Genomic DNA, 20,252 nt, shown 5'->3' with positions numbered 1-20,252 from the left:
TAAACACTCCTTACATGAAAGATCTTCAGCCTTGAAGAAAGACAAAGTATAGATGATAGATCCTTATGCTGAAAATTATACTTGAATGAAAATAAGGGTGGCTCAACCTATGAGGCACACTACAAAAAAAATGTTATTTAGCCACATTTAAAAATGTGGCAAACATTGATAAAAAATGTGGCTAACAGAATTTACCACATTTTGATTAAATGTGGCTAGAAGTGGTGTTGCAATAATTTAGCCACATTGTTTTATTCATTTTGCCACATCTTGACCGAGTGTGGTAGCCTTTTTTTAGCCACAATTATTGTATATTTAACCACTTTATAAATGTGGTTAAATTGTATAGTTTGCCACAATTAAAAAATGTGGTTAATTATATATGAAAACTTTTTTAACCACATTCACAAATGTGGCTAAATATATGAATTTTTTTTTTAAAAAAATAAAAAAATATAATATAATTTGGATTTAATAAATATTATATTTATAAAGAAATTAATAGTTCAAGTGCAAACTAATGAACACGATAAAATGTGAACCAAACTCCAAACTCTGTATCAAATTTTAGATTGCAAGTTTTTTTATTGATATCATTGAAGAATTTGTACAAGACAAGGTTTAAGTTCATATAAGCTAATCAAATTTTCTACTAACATTGCATAAGGGAAATAATTGGCAAACAAAACTATTAAGAATATTGCTATGGAATGTCGATACAAAAAAATTGTCTTTCGTGTAACTATGCACATCCTAGTCCTTTGAAGTGTTATCTACTCTGTCGCACCTGCACAAAAAAAAGAGAGTATATCATAACAATGAGATTCTAAACTATATGCTTAAAGATTAAAGTCAAATCATTGAAACAGGTGGGACTAAAACTCTAAAAGATATATCAATGAGATTCTAAACTATACCAACCTTATGTGTTTTCCTCGATTCCCTTTTATTATGTAGGAGTTAGATAGAATAGTTCACAACAAAGAAATAAATAATTACTAGAGTTTAGCCAACTTGTTTGTTGGCTGGTCTGCACAACTTGATGTCATTCAAATGAAAAGAAGATAAATAATTTAAGAAAGATAGTTGTACTAGATTCTATGAGGCGAGTTCAAATCTGTCTAGCAGCTTCACTATCCACATCCATGCGAACTCCTTTGTAAATCTCTTCAAGATCATTATTTCTCTTAAAACTACATCCTTTATCTTACTAGCATTTAAAACATTTAAGCTTAAAACTTCAACTTCAGCTTGAAAATTATAAATAATGAAGCAACTTACTCAAATCTTGCAAGTGAAAAATTGAAAGGCAAGCTCAAGCCAATAAAAGTTTTAGCGGCTCAATGACATGCCCCCACACTTCACTGTTGACATTACTTTAGTAATATGAATAAAGGCCTTTTACTTATCAATTTTGGTGATGCCCTTAATGACATAATTAACAATATTTCCCCCAAAACATGAAGGCCTTGTTTTCAACTTTTGGTGGTCCTTCACCAAGGCTTTTTCATGTCCTAAACCTGGAATTAGGCAAACCCCCCTCCCCCCGCCCTCCCCCTCTCTCTCTCTCTCTCTATTTCAAATATTTTTTTAAACAAAAATAAATTGTAACCACAAACTACATTATCTTAAAAATACAAACCAAAGAATAGGTGAAGATTCATATGTCATTTTTGCATGTCCTTAGTATCAGTTATCTAATCCATATATAATGTTACGTCCGTAACCTTTTTAAATCTCATTTGGGATAAAGATTCATATGCCACGTTTTTCCAAAAAATAATATACATATGTGTGGAACCTATGAAAGAGAAACTTTGTTACATGATGTTGAAGACCATTATGTGTGGAACCATGTTTAATTAAGGTCATGATATATTGTGTTACCTGGGGTAATGGTATTGTAATTGAACAGCCCTGATAATCTTCTTGTGGTTCGCTCCTGCAATCACAATAACATAAGAAAATGTGTTGAAAGTGAAAAGGAAATATTTCTATGATAATTGAGAACTTTGCTAGAATATTGTGATATCAAAATAAACTTGGATTTGCTAGAATATTTTGGATACTAACGTGTAAATCTAAGCTAATTATTTGAACCAATTACTATGACAGTATAACCGAATATTTTTTAGGCAGGGCACGTTCCTTGTTCTATTCGTACAGGACCACTGGAATCGGCTTACGAGACTATTCCTGTTGATTTGATTGTAAAGGTTTGAAGTTATAGTTTTATATATATATATAGGAGCTTATTATACTACTCTAAGCTATCATATATATTAGGCTATCATATACTTTTGATTCTGAAATCTTATTATACTACTCTAAGCTGTCGTATTATTGATCTTAAATGTGTGAATTTTAGATAGGTCTAATAGGAGCTTGAGCGGTTCCACGGATAGAATTTTGGTTTTTATTTTATTAGACTAAACTTGCTACTTTGATCCTGCTGTTACAAAGTTTGCACCATGTGAGAAGTTGGTCCCCAAGGAATCAAGATATGCACTGACATATGGAAGTCCAAAACTCTGTGCTGAAATTACACAATTACATATCAAAATTAGAATTGGTTAGAGAAAAAAATGGGAATGGGTTGCAGAAAAAAGAAAAAGAAAAAGAAAAAGAAAACTCTTTTTCTTATTTAGATGAATTCATCGAGCAAAATAATACACTTTCCGGATCCCTTATTATTATTATTTTGTCTCTTAGCTTAGTAGGTTTAGAGCTTTTCAAAAAAAGTTTGCCACATTCTAAAATTATCGCTAAACGATTGCGCTTAAACGCTATTTTTCTTGTAGTGGAAGGGTAACAATAGTTCAGTAAATGAGACCTAGATTCAATCACAAGAAATGACCAGAATCATTTATCTCTTAACTGTGTCAGACATAATCAAATAGGAGCATTAATATAAATATAAAAAGAGACAGTGAGACACAAAAAATATTTTCTATTAGGTCAATATTTCTGTTCCAATAAAAATAGAGTATTCAATCAAGATTTACCGGAGAAAGCACAACAGCTGCTAGTTGAAGACTTGGTTCCAAGGTCTTTGGAAAACCTGCAAGCCAAGGAAATTTCAAGTAAGCATTCCACTAATAGCCAATTTTGCTAAAAAAGAGAGAGCAAAAATTAAGAACAAGACTCTTTTCCCACTGTTTTGGAATTGCACGAAAAGGTAATCAAAACAGGAATACTAGAATAAGTATGAGAATATTATAGTAGTAGCTCCAGCCATTTCTAAATTCAATCCAAGATCAACATCATGAGCACGATCAAAGGTCTCATATATATATATTATTCTACTTCACATTTGAGAAGTACTTGCTCAGAGCCCAAACTGTTCTATAATTTGCTATAGAGTTGTTGTTGTAGCACATGCCCTTTCAGCGCCAACCTTATGTATGACCTAGTCATGCATTAAAAAGAATAATGGATAAGAACATGTATATGTCTTGTGTACTGAAGTCATGTGCACTACCTCTCGACTACCAGCATCTCCAAAGTACACCGGGAGATCAAAGGCATGCCCAACTGCCACTCTGCCACTGAAGACGTTAGCAAATATGGAAATCAAGTTAATCTTTACCATTTAATCTTATAAGGATGGTCAAGATTAGTTTCATGTAAAACCAATCTTAACCATCCATGTATGGTTGTATGGTTAACATTTGCTCTTCTCACCTCTCATGCTTCTCACTTGATATGCCTATATATATATATATATATATATATATATATATATATATATATACAGCAGACATAGGATTTCATATGATGAAAATGCAGAATAGCTTTCCTGAGTAGTGTTTTAAAACTCAATTGATAGATGGAACACCAACCGAACATGGTTCATTCTTCTAAATCAGCACAGATGTTAAAGCATTAGAAGAAGCTTCAGAAATAATACATGAATGTCAGACAACATAATGGTAGTTAATTCCTAATAACAAACTGTCCTCAGCTCAGGTCATTCTCATCCAATCACAATTTGATTTAGAACTAGATCCACTGATAAGGAGCAATTCAAATCTACATATTCAACGACCCACTTGTTATTTTCAAATTACCTAATTTAATAATTGCTCTTTAACAATAACATACAATCTAACAATAAAAAGAAAAACCGATAATTTAATAATACCCAACATAAAATATAAACAAGTCAAGACAGGCTTCTCTGAGGACATATATCAAACAGTTGATAGATCCGAAACTCAATTGTCAATTTGACACGGAACACATTATAGATCTGAATTAAATTCAAAAGGAAAATTACCTTGCTCTTGGTGACAGAGTCATTGACATTGATAGCAGGGAAAAAGAGGGTGACATTGGCCTGCATCTGGTAGAGTTTCTTGACACCAGTGGTGGTTTCTTCGGAGACACCAACGAGCCTCTCTTTCATCTTGTGGTACCTCTTGGGATCGGTCTTCAACCCATCCCTGATAATGGTAAGCACGAGCTGAAACTCCGCATTGTCGGTGGAAGCCGGATCGGGGAGCTGACCGGTCTGCTCGTAAGCCTTGAGAGCTAGAGGACAGTGGGAGAACGAGGAGGAAGAGAAAGATCAAGAGCGAGAGGAAGAACGAGAGTGAGATGAGAGAGAATCAGAAGGGGATGAGAACTTCTAGTTTGTTGCAATCTAGATCGGAAGGCAGAACTTCAAAATTTGTATGAGCTTAATGCTAAACTTCGTTGAAGATTTGGGGAATCTTTTTTGGTATAAACAGAATACAGAATGAATATGGAGGAAAACATTTTTTAGTAAAAAAAATTCAAAATTAATTTTGCTACATTTTGAAAATAGGGTTGCAAATTGAGGGTATACTTGTATTCTTACTTCATTATAATAAATGTGGTTAAATCCATGTGGCTATAGATCCTATTTTTTGTAGTGGCAGTGATATGTTCTTTCTGCTGTCATATTTGTATTTAACTATTGGGATATAGATGTGCATATTGTTTGTACACCTGCCCTAAAGTCGCTGCCCTGCCTTCGGGAATTTCTATTGGTTATAAAATTTGCGTAATAATGGAAGGGGTTGAAACTTGAAACATGTTAATATATTTTAGACCTCTTGAAATAAAATGTTTCAAACATACTTCAAAACATCTAGAAAGGCAACAAGACACAAAAAAAAGTTAAGAAACATTATTGAAATGCACATAAACTGAATAAAATGTACAAAAAAACATTAAAGAAAGCTACAAAACATGTTAAAAGGATTTAGATTTTTTATTTTGGATGTGATGCATGTCCACTTATATGTGCATCTTAGTTGGATGTTGCGGAACAAAGGGGATTGTATTTCTCATGAAATAACTTATTCAGCGTAAAAGCTCAAGCCGCTATGTTTCAGTAATGATTTTCATGTGTGTTTGTATATTTTCTAGCAATGTCTAAGAGCATGTTTGTTTCACCTTTTAAAAAATGTGACTTTTATCTCTTCCTTATTTTAAGAGTGTTTTTTACAAAAGTTAAAGCTATTTATATTTTTATAAAAATATTTAGTTTTTGAAAAAAATTTGGTTTTTGACTTCTGCTTTTTGTAGAAGTTAAAAATTTTAGCTTATGAAAAAAAGTAGATTTTTGACTTTTTTTGTGGCTTCTGCTTTTTTTAAAAGTAGACATCCAAACGAACTAAAAATGAGAAGTGTTTTTTTCAAGAAAAAAAGCAACTTTTGAAGGGAAAAAAAGCCCATCCAAACAGGCCCTAAGTCTTTATGTTAAAGCAATTAGTTCAAAAAGTAGTGAAGATTTTGAATATGAAGTGATTTCATGACTACTAAGATTTTTAGATTTATTTTAGCAATGTTAGCCAAATTGAAGGAAGCTTATCTGGTTGTAGGAATCAAGTAATAGTCTCTTAATGTGTAACGTGGAGTCTTTCATAAATTGTTCTGCCATTTTACTTGAATCAGGCTATTGTTAGTATGTTCCCCTCAATGCTGAAAGGCTTTGAAAAGCAATTGCAAATGTTGTTGGAGCATAAAAGTCCTGTTAGTGACAAGCTGATTGAGGTTATACCAAAGGCAGGCTCTCACGTTTCTTTCAATCTCCTGGTTCTCTATGTTTTGTATGTATGTTGAAAGACATAAAACCATGTTTCTAACAAAATTAAACGGTAGAAAGTTTGCTTTAACAAAACTTATCATTTAGTCCTTACTATTTCAAATAATATTGGTATGACATGTAATGTATCTGTTTTAATTTGAATGAATTTTGTAAAAGAAACTATTTTTTTTATATCTGTTTTGATTTGAATGAATTTTGTAAAGGAAACTATTTTTTTTATATCTTGGTCCGTAATGCTTTTCTTAAAAGGGCAGATGTCTTAATGCCTTTTGAAAGAAAATTTTGAGATAAAAAAATCTTATAAATTTTAAAAGACTATCTAGAATTATAGAGACTTTAAAAACTTTTTTCAAAGACTTTTTTAATAATCAAGATTTTATAAAATTGTATTTTAAAAGATTTTAATAGAATTTATAAGATTTGAAAGAACAATATAGATTTATAAGATTTTAAAAAATTATATGAATTTTTAACAAACATTCAAAGATGACTCTTAAGAAGATACTCAAATCAAAAATTTATATGCATAAAATTCATTAAAACTTTGTGATACCTTTGCATGCTATTAGTGTGATGGAGCATGTTATCCACATTTAAAATTTTTTATTTCATGTTCATCAATATTTTAAAAAATGTTTATTAAAATTATTATATGAAATTATTTACAGTAAATGCAAATGTATTTATCACAATTTAATAGATCATAAAGTGAAATGCTGACATATTGACTGTGTAATGGGCATTGTTCTTCTGCTCATTGTCTTGTCAAACAGTAACTTGTATCCAATTATCCATTATGGTATGAAAATGCTTAATATTGGTGAGTAGATGCTCTTTTAACTCAAAAACGAAAGCAAGTTATGCAATAGCAACAACGATTTTTTTCCTTGTTATTCAACAAATGAATGTTGAAATTTTGTCTCTCATTGTGTACCTAATATAGTGCATAAAAATTCTTGAGAAATTTTTATCAGCAATATGACATGAATCTTTCTCGGCAATATGGTGCATGAATTTTCCTTGTTAAATCAAACATGACATGAATTTGAAAACAGGTAGAACTAAATCTTTAACACAAATACACTTATTTCGTGATTAGAATGAGACACAAATAATTCCTCAACCTCAGAGTGAGTCCCTTGTTATACATGTTGACACGATATGATATGACACAAACAACCTATATATTGAATGTTGTTTTCACCAATATTGTTTTAACACATGACACAAATAATTTGTAAGAAGATTAATACCGGTCAATTTCATGTTCAGGAGTTGGCATAAACAATACAACACAAATTTTTTTGTGTCAGTTTTTACCAATACAAATACCATATGAATTTGAAACCAAGCGGACCCAAATCGAATTTTTCGTGTCATATCAGTAAATCATGTTAAAATTTATCACACTTATACACAATGAAAGGCGTCGATAGATGAAAGCAGTTCATCCTTCTATCTCTCTTCGTCTTCTTCACTAGCATCCTTCAAAGCACCCTACCACATCATTTGCTATGTGTTCTGGCCCGGTTGGATGGCTTTGCCTAGCCAGCCCATATGGCCACCCAGCAAGGCCACCCTTGCTTAGCATGTGATGCGCATGACTCCTTTGTACACGTATCCCCTCGTACTTCCCATGTATGACTTTTTTCACATTATGGTCACACAACTTCACACCCAGTGGGGCCTACAAGTTAGAAATGATTATGACTCCACACTTTGCGCACTTAAAAGGAATCTCTAACTTTCTATGTAAAAGGGACATTCGCTCCATTATTTCCCCATCTTCTTCGTTCGCTTTCTACTATTATTATTTTAATAAATTCTCTCCTCAAGCCAACTGTAACACAGTTACTCTTTTTCCTTTTCACCCTTAGCTAGCTTGAGGCTATTATGATTACTCTTTAGAGTTTTGATCCATATCATTACCAATGTCAAATTAATAAACTCCACCCTTACGAGTTTAATATGCATTGAGTCTTTCTTGTGTTGCATTCTTTTTCTTTTTTTTCAAAATCGTAAAAATATCTCATTTTGTAGGACATTGAGACGTGGCTTAAGTTGCTGAAAAGTTAGCAACTTTTGTATAAAACGGTTGTTCCCTTTAGTGCCTCATAAAATTCACTTAAATTTACATGTTAGTCAGAGTTGGTACTAAAAATAAAAAATAAAAAGTAATCAGCTCTGTTGATGACAACTTCAAACCAGAAAATAAATTTAAAGATATTCCAAATTAGAAAATTGTTTCCCAAAGTTATCAATTTCCCTTCCTAATATATATAAGAGAAAAGTTCACCAATGCCCATGTGGTTTGCTTCAGAATCATTTATGCCCCTGTGGTTTTTTTCCTATCACATATGCCCCTGTGCTTTGTAAAAAATAAGAAATCACAGGGGTATATGTGATAAAAAACATACTCTTTTACAAACCACAGGGACATATGTGATAAGAAAAAAACCACAGTAGCATAAGTGATTCTGAAGTAAACCACAGGGGCATTAGTGAACTTTTCCCTATATATAATGAAGAGTTTAAATTATCTTATGTTGAAGAAGAGAACTCTCTTATGTCAGTGAGACATTAAAAGTCGTGCCATTATTATTATTATTATTTTTAAAAATAATGGGATCCACATAATTTGTTTCTATAACATGTGATAAGCCATCTTATGCTACATGAGATAAACAAATCCCTATAATAAATTACCTTAACTTTTTATCGCTATTTTTCTTGTTGGTGTTTGTCTCGGATTGAAATGAAATTCGAGTAGAATAATTTATAATGATTATTCATTTTTATTTATCACATTCAAAAAAATTTATTAGATAATGATTTGATTATATATTTAATTATTTTTTAAGAAACAAATGCTGTTTTTATTTTTTATTAATTTAATTTTTAATCAAATTTTTCATGTTATTTTTTTAAAATATTTATATTTTTAATTTTATTTTTTAAATTATAACCACAAAGAAAAAAAACAAAGATACTACCTAGTAAATAAAAAAATAAACATCGATAAAATTGCAATAATATAAGTTATTTTTTTTAAGGGTTTAATATTTCTTATGTTGGAGAAGATAATTTTATCTTCAATACACATATAAAAGTATGTAGGGTCTATATCTTGTTTCTCTTTTATTTTTATATGGATCCATATAGACTCACATATTTTTATATTATGTAAAAGATAATAGGGTGCATATTTTCTTATGTTGTAGGATAGTAGGAGAGAAAAAAAATAGAGATAAGTTAAATGTGGGTCCCACATTTTAAATTAAAAAAGAAAAAAAAAATTAATTGGCACGGAAAACGAATTTGTGTAGGAAAAAGTTCTTATCTCATGTAGATGGAGATAATGATTTCCCAAGATAATATAACATAAGAAATATCAAATCTTTTTATTAATGATACTAATAAGAGTAAAATCCCTTTTTGGTTCTTAACAAAAAATACGGTCCCCACTTTAGTGTTTTATAAAAAAAATCCTAAGGTCCTTACGAAATTCAAAGTGAACGGACTCATTTAGTTGAAATCGTGATTCTCATAAATTCAAAAAAAACCCACATTAGTCTCTTAAAAGGACTAGAATAGGTCTACTTTAAATTTTATAAGAGCATGACTAATTTTTTTTTTATAAGAGACTAAAAGTGAGGATCATATTTTTTTTTTATGATCCATTTTGTTTTTTAATCTAATAAAAGAGCCAAAAATTTGTAAAGAAAAAAAAGCCCAAAATAAGTCCATGAAATAGCAAGCAAGCATGTTGTACAGTTGTAGTGTTGTGTTATTGTCTGCGACTCCAACCAGTTACGGCTAGATTCGCTACCTGTTATGCGAACTTTCTCGAAGCATTTCTGAACTCTTAAGAATAAAAGATGAGCATCTTCACTTAGCTTCGTTTGTTTCAATTCACTCTTTCTCAGATATCAATGGCTAACAATCACGTCACCACTGATTCCCCTCTCTCTCGTCGCATAGTTCGTGCCTTCCTTCACTTCCTCAACTCTGGTATTACCATTCCTCTCTCTCTCTCTCTCTCTCTCTCTCTCTCTCTCTCTCTCTCTCTCTCTCTCTCTCTCGCATTAATACCAATTTAATTGCCACTGCAAAATTTTATCTTTTCCATGTAATTTTGCGTGGCGAGTGATTTTGTGAATTGGGTCGCTTTATTTTTTCGTGATTAATTAGGTTGAAGTTGCCAATTATCACTGAATCCATTTTCTTGTCGTTTAATATGCAAAAGGGTAGAGAAATTTGTTGTTTGGTTTTCATTTAAGTTGCCAATTTAATTTTTATTGCAACCAATACCCTCTAATTTGTTTCCCGTGTATTAGTTGAACCTAGCCAAGGGATTGATGATGAAGGGATTGAGGTTGCTAGGGAGTGTTTGGCAGAGGCATTTAAGCTTAACTCATCTCCTGTGACCGGTGATCCTGAGAAATATGATTCATTGATTGACATGTTCAAGTCCCTTGAAGAAGCAAACAAGCAATGTGAAACTAGTAAGTCAGACGTTGGTCCTCAACCAGATTCTGTGGATGCTTCCAGTTCATTCTCTGCTCAGAATCCTGCTCATACTAAAAATAATCCCGAGGCATCGAAATCTACGGTTAATTCGCACTTACCCTTTTTTCCCACTTTGCGTTAGGCCAATTTGCTAATGTCAAATATCAATTTTTTTAAAAGGTCAAATTTTGGACTGTTGGTTTGTGGGTCCTTGCTTGTTTAGTTGATCAAAACTTGCTTTTGTCTCTTTCACACTTCACACTTTTCTTGAATTGTTCTTATTAGATTTATGTGTTGAGCACACGATACATGGGAATAACTTCTAGCGCTGCTACTACCATTCATTTTTTGACAACTATGTGACAACCATCTCAGTATCTCCTTAATTTTAGTCAACTAAGCCATGTTTTGAAAATGGTTCACATGCAAAACAACGAATTGCAGTAGGACTAGAAAACTGTCCATTACGCACCTGCCAATTTTCTAGTGGTTATAATATGGAGCCCTTCTATTGTCAATTGTTGAGAGAGTATGTGCGTGTTTGGATTAGCTTATTTTGGGAAAATAGTTGCTTTCTTTGTAGTTTTCTCAAAGAGTTTTTTTTTTTTTTTTTAAGTGATTATTTCCCATAATTAATTAGTTACCAAGCACGTGCTATGTATATGGATTTTGGAAATAAGCGTTGCCTTTGATGGGCTGGCTATTCTAGGAAATGGTAATTCATGAAAACAAAGATAGGGCTCACTGACATCCTGTAGGCTGTACCCAAAAAAGATAGTAGGCATTGAATGTTAAACCATGTCCAAGCCATCTAATTAATGTGGTTTTTGTTCTATTTAATAGTTTTGTGGTTTGATATGTATATATATATGTATATATATATATATGTATATATATATATATATATTGTTGATTTGATGTTATGCTGTTGGAGGACCAAGTCAGCTGATTATTGTAACCTTTTTTAACTTGCTTAAGGTGTTTATTGGTTTTGCTAATAAGATTTTGGAAGTCAATAAACAATTTTATGTCACGTTGATGCAGAAGTGTGTCATGAATGATGTATCTTCTTTACTTTCAAAGTTCTTGCAGTTCATAATATTGTCACATTGATTTAAAATTGTGTCGTATTGAAATTTTGAATTTTGGTTCTGATTTATTTCATAATATATAACTTGATTAGGATGAAGGTTGGACACAGGATCCTCACATATTTGGTAGGCTAATCTATCCCCCCTTTTTTTTTTTGAAATTTGAGTGACTGTAAACTTAACCCTTCATGTAGAGTGTGTTGTGTTTATTGTATTTATGATCTTGAGGTTCTCATTTAGAGGATATTTCTTGTGGGACAAGTTTATGATTTTGTAACATTTAAATTTTTTTATTTGTTGTACCTTGAGCTTGCTCTTGGGTGTGAACCCCTTTGACGGGCTTCAGTCTTCACTACAAGTAAAAGTAACTACATCATTTTGTGTTCTTTTGCATGACAAATTTAATCCACTTAATCCTTTCTTTTGATGGTGATATTTGTGGAAGTAAAAATGACATTTTTTTATATTTTGAAAAAAAAATCTTGATATATTTAACATATTTATGATTTATCTGATTGTTAATGGGTAATAGAGAAGGCATTAATTTTTTTTATTTTTTTATTTTTTTTATTTTTTTGTCAATTATTATTAATATAGGAGAGTCTGTTTAGGTTGTTTGTGGTTTCATTCTGCAGAAAAGTTACTCTAACAATAATAAAGTTGTTACATATTTTTGTTGTCATTCAGATTTCATGAAAGTTGGCATACCTAAAAAGAGTAATTTCAATTTATTTTTTGGGTTTCGTTAATGTGTACCCTTAAGGCACAGGCTAAGAAATAAAAATAGGAATTGTTAAATGAAAAGTACAAGCATCTAATATTTTGAAAATCCAAAAAGCATATAATACTTCCTTCTTTAAGTAATTAAAATTAAAATGAGAGATACATTCTATTTTTTATTCCTTAACATGTTCTTTAAGGGGACACATTTGCAAAGCTTATTTATTTTTATTTTTTTTTATAAAAGAAATTCATTAAGACACAGAGAAGATGATGCACTTAGAATTGGCTTACATGGGAAGGCTTAGATTTTGAACGTGATTTTATATCTTTTCTTAATTTTTTAATTATTAGGTTGTTTTGATTCTAATTATTTCCTTATTTTAGGTATGTTTAATGCTAATTGATATGTAATCAGCTATATTTGAACTTTCTTTTTGAGGCATTTTTTTTTATTGTGTTTTGGGGTTAGTAAAAGGGTGTTTAGGATTCCATTTGTAGGTTGTTGAATTTTGAATATTGATTATTGTTTTTGAGAACTAAGGGTTCTCTTTTATCAGTTCCCAAATTCGTTTGTTCAACCTCTTTCCTATGCGTTTTGGCATTAGAAGATGATTACAAAGTGGTAGAAGGATAAGAGATCCTCCTTAAACAAAATAAAAAAAGAACAAGCGAGAGTGATTTCAGAATATTACACACGGAATGATTTTTCTTCCCTTAAATTTTTGGTATAGTCAAGGTCCTCTTTAGGTCTAGTCCAAATGCAATCTTGGATTTAGGTTTCTCAGTATTGAACTTTTTGCAGTATTCTTAAAAGGTTTAAGTAAAGTTACATTGATAGTTTCCCAACATTTGACAGCAGCATCTAAAGATGAACTCTGTGGACAATTCTTTGCTGCTCTGGAGAAAAATCACTATTTTAGGACCAATGTTGATGGGAGTGATGACCCAGTGCAACTGGAGAAAGCATCTCATTTATTTGATAATGCTTTTATGGTATGGCATACTATATCATGAATAAGCATATGTTACATTTTCAGCTGATGTTGAAACTTAAAAATACCTGTTAGTTTACTTTAAATGTTAATATATCATTCTTATTTGTACTTGGGTGTATGTATAAATTTATTTTTTTGGTCAGAAAAGTAATTCTATACTATTGTTATCATTTTGTTATAATTATAATTGGTTTACTTCTGTCTGTGTTTACACCACTGATTTCTTCTTAGCGAAAAAAAAAAGCAAAAAATAAATTTACACCATTGATTTGAAATCAGAACTCAACATGTGCTTGATAATTATTCATAAAAATGTTGTAAGCCTGAATTCTCAATTTGTCATGTCCTGCTAACCTTAGCAACTTGAGTGAGCAGGTTGCAACTCTAGTAAGTAGGTGTATTGCTGGTGCTGTAGGACTTTCCGTAGTTCAACTTGTGATTCTAATTATGTTACTGTACTACAAAAAATCACTCCCCGTTAAACCCGAATAGTGAGTGTGGGGTGGAGGAAATCCTTGTACGCAGCTTTACCCTTGCATAATTGCAAAGAGGCTGTTTCCTGGATTCGAACCCATGACCTTCAGTCACGAAGGAATAGTTTTACCACTGCTCCGGTTTGCCCCCTATTAATTATGTTACTGTACTGCTCTATGAAATTTAATGTAGGATGGAAAAATGGTGTGCGAGCTCATTAGAGAGATGATATAGGGGTGGGAAAGATGGGGACCTATGTAAGAGTGTTTGCACACAAAGGAAGAATCATAGGAAAAAAAATTCACATATTGATGTCCAGTTATACTTGCACCTAATGTTATTGGAAGTGACCATGTATGTTTTTAGAGAAGCCCTGGGCAAGATAAGTGTTTTACAAATCGGGTCCGATCATTATTCTAAAATTGAAGATGTACCCAGTGTGGCTACAGGTCTCTGTTTTTATATTCATTAAATTGGCTAGCAGTACAATGTAGTACAATATAGTATAAGGGGCATATATGCTCTCCGTATATACTTGCACCTAATGTTATTGGAAGTGACCATGTATGTTATTAATCATATGCATCGTACACTTAACCTTCAAGTTGGACTGTAGATGTTAATTACAAAGTTATCAAATGCGGATTGCGGCATGTCGCGGCCAACCCCAAAAAACACTATAGCGTTATAGCGGATTGCGGTTGCGAAAATAGCGGAATAGATATATAACATAAATAATGACAAAAAAAAAACATTTTCTAAAGGCAAAGATAGCAGAGGTGACACAGAGAGACGTAGATAGACTAAAAAATTGACATTTTGCCTTATAACAGCAATATAGACGCAATTTGGCCGCAAATGCAATCGCAATGGCTGCTATTGCGTTCCGATGCGGCGCGATACGATTTCTTGCGGCGAGGCACCGCAATACCCATTTGGCGGGGCTCACGACGCTACTGCGGCGCAATTAACTACTATGGTTAATTATGCACAACTTGTTATAAAGGTTGATGGAAGATCTGGCTAATGTTGCCTATGTTGGGCAAGATTTAAAGTAGTCTTCATAAAGGCCTCAAATATGGTTTTCAATCGTCTCTGTGATTGTTTATTTGTCCTCAAACTTAGTAGCTTGAAAGTCATTTTATGGAAATTACTTGTCAACAGTATTGACAAATCATTATATGAATAGATAATGGAAGGGGGGACACTGTTGAAATTATAGGAATTTAGTTAGAGAAGGAGGAAAAGAGAGAACAAACTATGAAAAATATATATATAAGGCACTAAGCCTTATTTATACCAACCAGACTCCGAATCTTAATTACATAAGGAAACAAATCATGAAATAAAACAAAAAATGAAAATGACTCCTAGGAGGTCTTCTCAGATACTGTGAAACATTATAAGATACACTATTGATATTATGAAATATTTTAAAGATATTCTAACGGATACCTTGCAGGATTTTGGATAGGAGGTTGGCTGAGGGCTTGAAACTGCGTTTAGAGCATTAATAAATTTGGCTTTTGGGGAGGGTGTGAGGGGCGGCCATACATTCCTGTGTTCTGAAACTGCTTTTAGATGCAACTGTAGCATGATCAATAATGTTATTGGCTTTCTCCATCTAGTCCTTTGGGAATTTTTATTTGGAAATATAACTCTTTTGGTTCGAATACTGCTGCTTTTAGGGTTTTATTAAAACTGCTAGTTCCAATTTTCAATATATTACAATGACCACTGTATGTTGGCGGCTAGTCTGCCAGGATATAACTTTAACTTTGACTTAGGCAGCTACCAGCGGGTTTATTGATGAGCGATATTCTAGTCCCTTTTGTTTGTGTAACTTAAACCTGTGCACTAAAGTGAGAAGAAACTAATGAACCAAAGGTCGTAGCTCATTGCTTGTGTTTCATTTCTGCAAATTGAGACATTACTGTTTCATACGATGGCTTGTACGATTATCCCGATAGATAGTCAGTTGGTATATCAAGTTAGTTGAAGACGTGCACATTATTATTTCTACTACTACTACTAACAATTGTTTATTATATTATGTAATTTCTTACTCTTCTGTCTGTTCAATTCTACAACAAATACAGCAGCTAGGCTTTATCCCACTAGGTGGGGTTGGCTATATGGATCAATTGATGCCATTGGGCTTATGGGCTCTATCAAAGACCAAAATTTCAGTAAAACTGTTTGTTTAGGTCTGATGAAAGAAATTCTGCTTCTATGTAGGAGATGGAAAGATCTGGGTGTCGGGAGTTTAGTTTGAAGAATTTGGCTGAATCCCTAAAATCGCTAGGTATGAAAAGTGACTTTTGACTTTAAGTAGCTCAACTTTATCCTTCCTTTCCCTCTATCTATCTACCATACACAGACATTGTGGTATACATGATACATAGTGCATACTTGCCGGTGAGAATTGAATTATGAACATTTCTAAAGCTGGTATCAGCCTAAAAATGTCCTTTGCACTGCAGATTGGTGTGATTAATTGATTTAAAATTCGCATCTAAGAAAGTTTTGTTAAAGATTATCTACCCAGTGATAGATTTAATTCCCCAGGTAACAAGGCAGTGCAATCCAAGCAATTTCTTGATGCAATTGAGTTGTATAATTGTGCAATTGCGCTCTATGAAAAAAGTGCCGTTTTCTACTGCAACAGGTATTCCACTGGTTTATACCGTTTCTCAAATATATTACTATATTATTTTTTAGCATATCACTGAATATGTATTTTTATTCTGGAATGTAACTTATCAGTCTTGTCAAAGAAATGCCTCTGCTTCTGATTTTCAATATATGCAATAACTAATATGCTTTTATGAAGTATTAGTTTAGGGTAGGCTTGATATAGGTTAGAAAGTAATGTTTGTGATTTTTTTAACCATAAACTTCCACCTCCATTTTCAATTTATTTTATTTTTTGTTTTTTATTTTGTGGGGCAGAGGAGGATGGCAAGGTGTGTTGTTTAAGTAATGCTAAGATTTTATGAGATAGCATATTTTATTAAAAAGTGAGCTTGTTAGCACATCTGTTACGATCCAATTGCAAGGTATGAGAGTTGAGTCCCACATCGGAAACATAAGGTTCTGGTGTGAAGTTTATATGGATTTTGGACTCTTCTGCCTTACAAGCTAGCTTTTGGGTTGAGCTCTCCCAAGGTTCGTATCAATTAGTATCAAAGCCCTCCACTATGTCTCCCAGTTGCAATCGAACAACGCGGCTCGTGATGCTATCAGTGTTCGCCCAAGCTAGTAAAAGATTAGCACAAAGCTAGGCCGCGTGGGCGCTAGGGCTTAGAGCATGGTGGAATGTTACGATTCAATTGCAAGATATGAGACTTAAGTCCCATATCGGAAACATAAGGTTTTGGCATGGGGTTTTTATGGACTTTGAGCTCTCCTACCTTACGAGCTAGCTTTTAGGGTGAGGCTCTCCCAAGGTTCTTGGATAATTGTGAGAAACATGCTCTGGATGTTCAATATTTCTACGTTTTATTATGGAGTGTGGAGAAGAACTAAGGATATCTGTTTTAACTTAACAGGGAGAAATTATATCAAGTGGTTCATCAAAACTTGTTAGAATATCTGAAAAATATCTCCCCCTATAATTATTCTATCATAAAATGTTTTGGCTAATGTCCTTTAGGTTCAATGTACACTCTTACCAGTGAAGAATGAGGGGAGAGGTTGTGGTGGTGGATTACAATACCCAATGTATATATGCATTTCTCTAGTTTCAAATGTATTCTTCTTTGTCTGGTTCATATTTCATATTTCATGGGCAGTTGTCTGATTCAGAGTACCTTTGGCCCCATTATATTTTTCTGATTGAGATGCATTTTGTGCCTTCATTTTTCAACGCATATCAGGGCAGCTGCTTACACTCAGATTAGCAAATATACAGAAGCAGTCCAAGATTGTCTTAGATCTATCGAGATTGATCCAAACTACAGCAAGGCATACAGTCGTCTGGGTTTAGCTTATTATGCACAAGGAAACTATAGAGATGCTATTGATAAAGGGTTTAAAAAAGGTTCTTAAAGTATTATATTCATCTACTGTTATTTATTCTTATAATCTGTTTTATATATTTACTGGGACTTCTGCAGGGAATGTTGACTTTATGGTTATCTCCAGTTACAAATAAAGGTTAAATAGTGGAGATACCTTGTTAATACAATATTCTCAAAGTTCTTAAGGGTCTGTTTGGAGTACCTGATAAAGAAGATAAGATAGGATAACTTATCATATTCTATTTTTATCTCTTGTTTGGTGGGTCAATAGGATATGATTAGCTTATCCTATTGTCTCATTTTATCCTATCCAATACATGATTTCTTATTCTATGGAGAGAGCTGGGTTAGGATTCAACAGGATAGGATACCAATATTGGATACCCAATATATCCCCACGCTATCTAATATATTCCCACGCTACCCAATATATTTGTATTTATTGCATTATATTTTTCTTTTTCTTTCTCCTTCTACATAATCTTATCAGATTGCTAATCAGGTACTCATCAAACACAGGACATGATATAGGCTTGTCAGCCCTATATCATATCCTACCTTTATTAGTCCCATATCATATCCTACCCTTATCCTATCCTGTTCACCAAACGAGCCCTAAATGATTAGCTTGTTTTTTCGATTTGAGTTTCTTACATTTGCAGGAGCATGTTTCTAACATTAATAGTCAAAATAATTGATTTTACCAAAAATGCATTTTGTATTCATCAGAATTATAGTTAGAAAATGATTCAGTCTACAGACTTCAAATCATTATTGATTTATTACATCATTATGAGTATTGTTCCTAAGGTGGTTGGAATTTGGAAATGTTAGATCTTTTATTATATCATGATGAGTATTGGTTCCAAGCTTGTTGGAATTCAGAAATGTTATTCAGTGAATACGATAGAACTCAAGTTATTTAGCCTGAACATGAAGTTCTATCTTACAGCCTTGCAGTTGGATCCGAACAATGAGTCTGTTAAAGAAAATATACGGGTTTGTTCTGTTTTTCCTTTTCTTTCTGCTTCTCCTATTACTTTTTCTATGTGCTCACAATGCTGTTATTAACCACAGGTAGCTGAGCAAAAATTGATTGAAGAGCAACATCACGCAGATCATAATCAGGTATTAATATTGTTTCTTTTAAATAAAGTTAGGTATTATCCATAATCCATATTTCTGTTTTGGGTACTGCATGTGATCATATTGTCTTCAATTTATCTTTTTTTCCTGATCGATAATCGCTGTTTATAATACGATAGCTATAGCATTCTGATGAAAGTTTGCTCCAACATAATGACTTCAACTAAACTTATTTTTTCTTTATTCTTTAAAGAATTCAAGATCATCTCAAGAATCCCAAAACCAATCTGCAAGAGGATCAAGAAGCCATGCAATGCCGCCTCCATTTAACTCAATGCCATTTAATCCCAATGATATTGCAAGCATGTTTATGAACATGGCCGCAAATGCTACAAATGCACATCAGGGGTCGCATCCTCAGGAAAGGCAAGAAGATACCAATACTAGTGGAGCTAATGAACCAGAGATAAGAATGGGGCGCAATGTTAGTGTAAATTTTGACCAAATGCCTGAGCATCTAACAGGGGCCTTTCAATCTGTGATGGAAATGTTATCTAGGACTGTACCTCCTGACCAACCACAAGATCAAACCAATGGAAGAACAGCCGCAAATGCTACAAATGCACATCAGGGGTCGCATCCTCAGGAAAGGCAAGAAGATACCAATACTAGTGGAGCTAATGAACCAGAGATAAGAATGGGGCGCAATGTTAGTGTAAACTTTGACCAAATGCCTGAGCATCTAACAGGGGCCTTTCAATCTGTGATGGAAATGTTTTCTAGGACTGTACCCCCTGACCAACCACAAGATCAAACCAATGGAAGAACAGCACCAAACTAAGCTATTTTAGCATTCCGAGGCTGTAATAACATTAACAAATTTGTGTAATTTTTTTTTTCTTTTGTTTGAATTTTTTTTAACATATTACATAATTAACTGACAGGGTTCTCTCCGTTTGCACATTACATATATAGAACTTTTGAGGCACTAGCCTTTTGCGGAGGCAAAAATATATAAGTACTTGTCATTTACGTAATATCCTTACTTATTACAGGTTAATAAATATTGTGGATTAGGACGTGTAATCATTTTTTTGAGTTTAGATAAATACTGCTTGCAAACCTTTGTTCTATACACTGAACCAGATTTTGTTGTTTGTCTCATCGTGTTAGATTACAAGTTTGAGGGAACTGAGAACCTGTTGGTGGATGCAGGAGGGAGTTTGTATTTGACAAGAAGCTGAAGCTTTTTGCGAAAAATATACATGTGATA

The 20,252-nt window shown here is 32.9% G+C and overlaps 1 protein-coding gene and 1 long non-coding RNA gene across 5 annotated transcripts; one reads left to right on the top strand and one right to left on the bottom strand.

Moving 5' to 3' along the window:
- Positions 1-615: 615 nt before the first annotated feature.
- LOC133288249 (uncharacterized) lies at positions 616-4,778 on the bottom strand. Of its 3 annotated transcripts, XR_009748342.1 has the most exons (5): positions 4,280-4,778; positions 3,482-3,548; positions 3,006-3,061; positions 1,888-1,942; positions 616-787 (listed from the first exon to the last, which is right to left on the bottom strand). It is a non-coding gene; the product is annotated as an uncharacterized LOC133288249 (long non-coding RNA). The 3 variants fall into 3 exon arrangements; XR_009748343.1 differs by lacking the exon at positions 3,482-3,548; XR_009748341.1 differs by lacking the exon at positions 4,280-4,778 and having other exon boundaries at positions 3,482-3,611.
- Positions 4,779-9,891: 5,113 nt separating this feature from the next.
- On the top strand, positions 9,892-20,053 carry LOC133288247 (uncharacterized). Of its 2 annotated transcripts, none has more exons than XM_061485965.1 (10): positions 9,892-10,090; positions 10,417-10,691; positions 11,772-11,805; positions 13,262-13,395; positions 16,110-16,176; positions 16,440-16,539; positions 17,750-17,913; positions 18,846-18,892; positions 18,971-19,021; positions 19,233-20,053. In XM_061485965.1, the coding sequence occupies exons 1-10, from the start codon at positions 10,012-10,014 to the stop codon at positions 19,818-19,820; spliced, it is 1,539 nt and encodes a 512-aa protein (XP_061341949.1). In that variant the 5' UTR covers positions 9,892-10,011; the 3' UTR covers positions 19,821-20,053. The 2 variants fall into 2 exon arrangements, with proteins under 2 accessions (XP_061341949.1, XP_061341948.1); XM_061485964.1 differs by having other exon boundaries at positions 13,259-13,395.
- Positions 20,054-20,252: the final 199 nt, after the last annotated feature.

Source organism: Gastrolobium bilobum, unplaced genomic scaffold (assembly GCF_033153095.1).
Source record: "Gastrolobium bilobum isolate Gb01-03AN ecotype WA unplaced genomic scaffold, APGP_CSIRO_Gbil_v1 utg776, whole genome shotgun sequence".
In the NCBI taxonomy this organism is placed as follows: Eukaryota; Viridiplantae; Streptophyta; class Magnoliopsida; order Fabales; family Fabaceae; genus Gastrolobium; species Gastrolobium bilobum.
Note: the sequence above shows the minus strand (reverse complement) of the source record. Positions and strands in the feature narration are given on the sequence as shown.

What these genes read in the sequence shown, in the direction of transcription:
- LOC133288247 (XM_061485964.1), top strand. Translation starts at nt 10,012, where the DNA reads ATGGCTAACAATCACGTCACCACTGATTCCCCTCTCTCTCGTCGCATA. An exon ending in ACAGGATCCTCACATATTTG is followed by an intron (nt 11,806 to 13,258) that starts GTAGGCTAATCT and finishes AACATTTGACAG; the next exon opens with CAGCATCTAAAGATGAACTC. An exon ending in TGATAAAGGGTTTAAAAAAG is followed by an intron (nt 17,914 to 18,845) that starts GTTCTTAAAGTA and finishes TCTATCTTACAG; the next exon opens with CCTTGCAGTTGGATCCGAAC.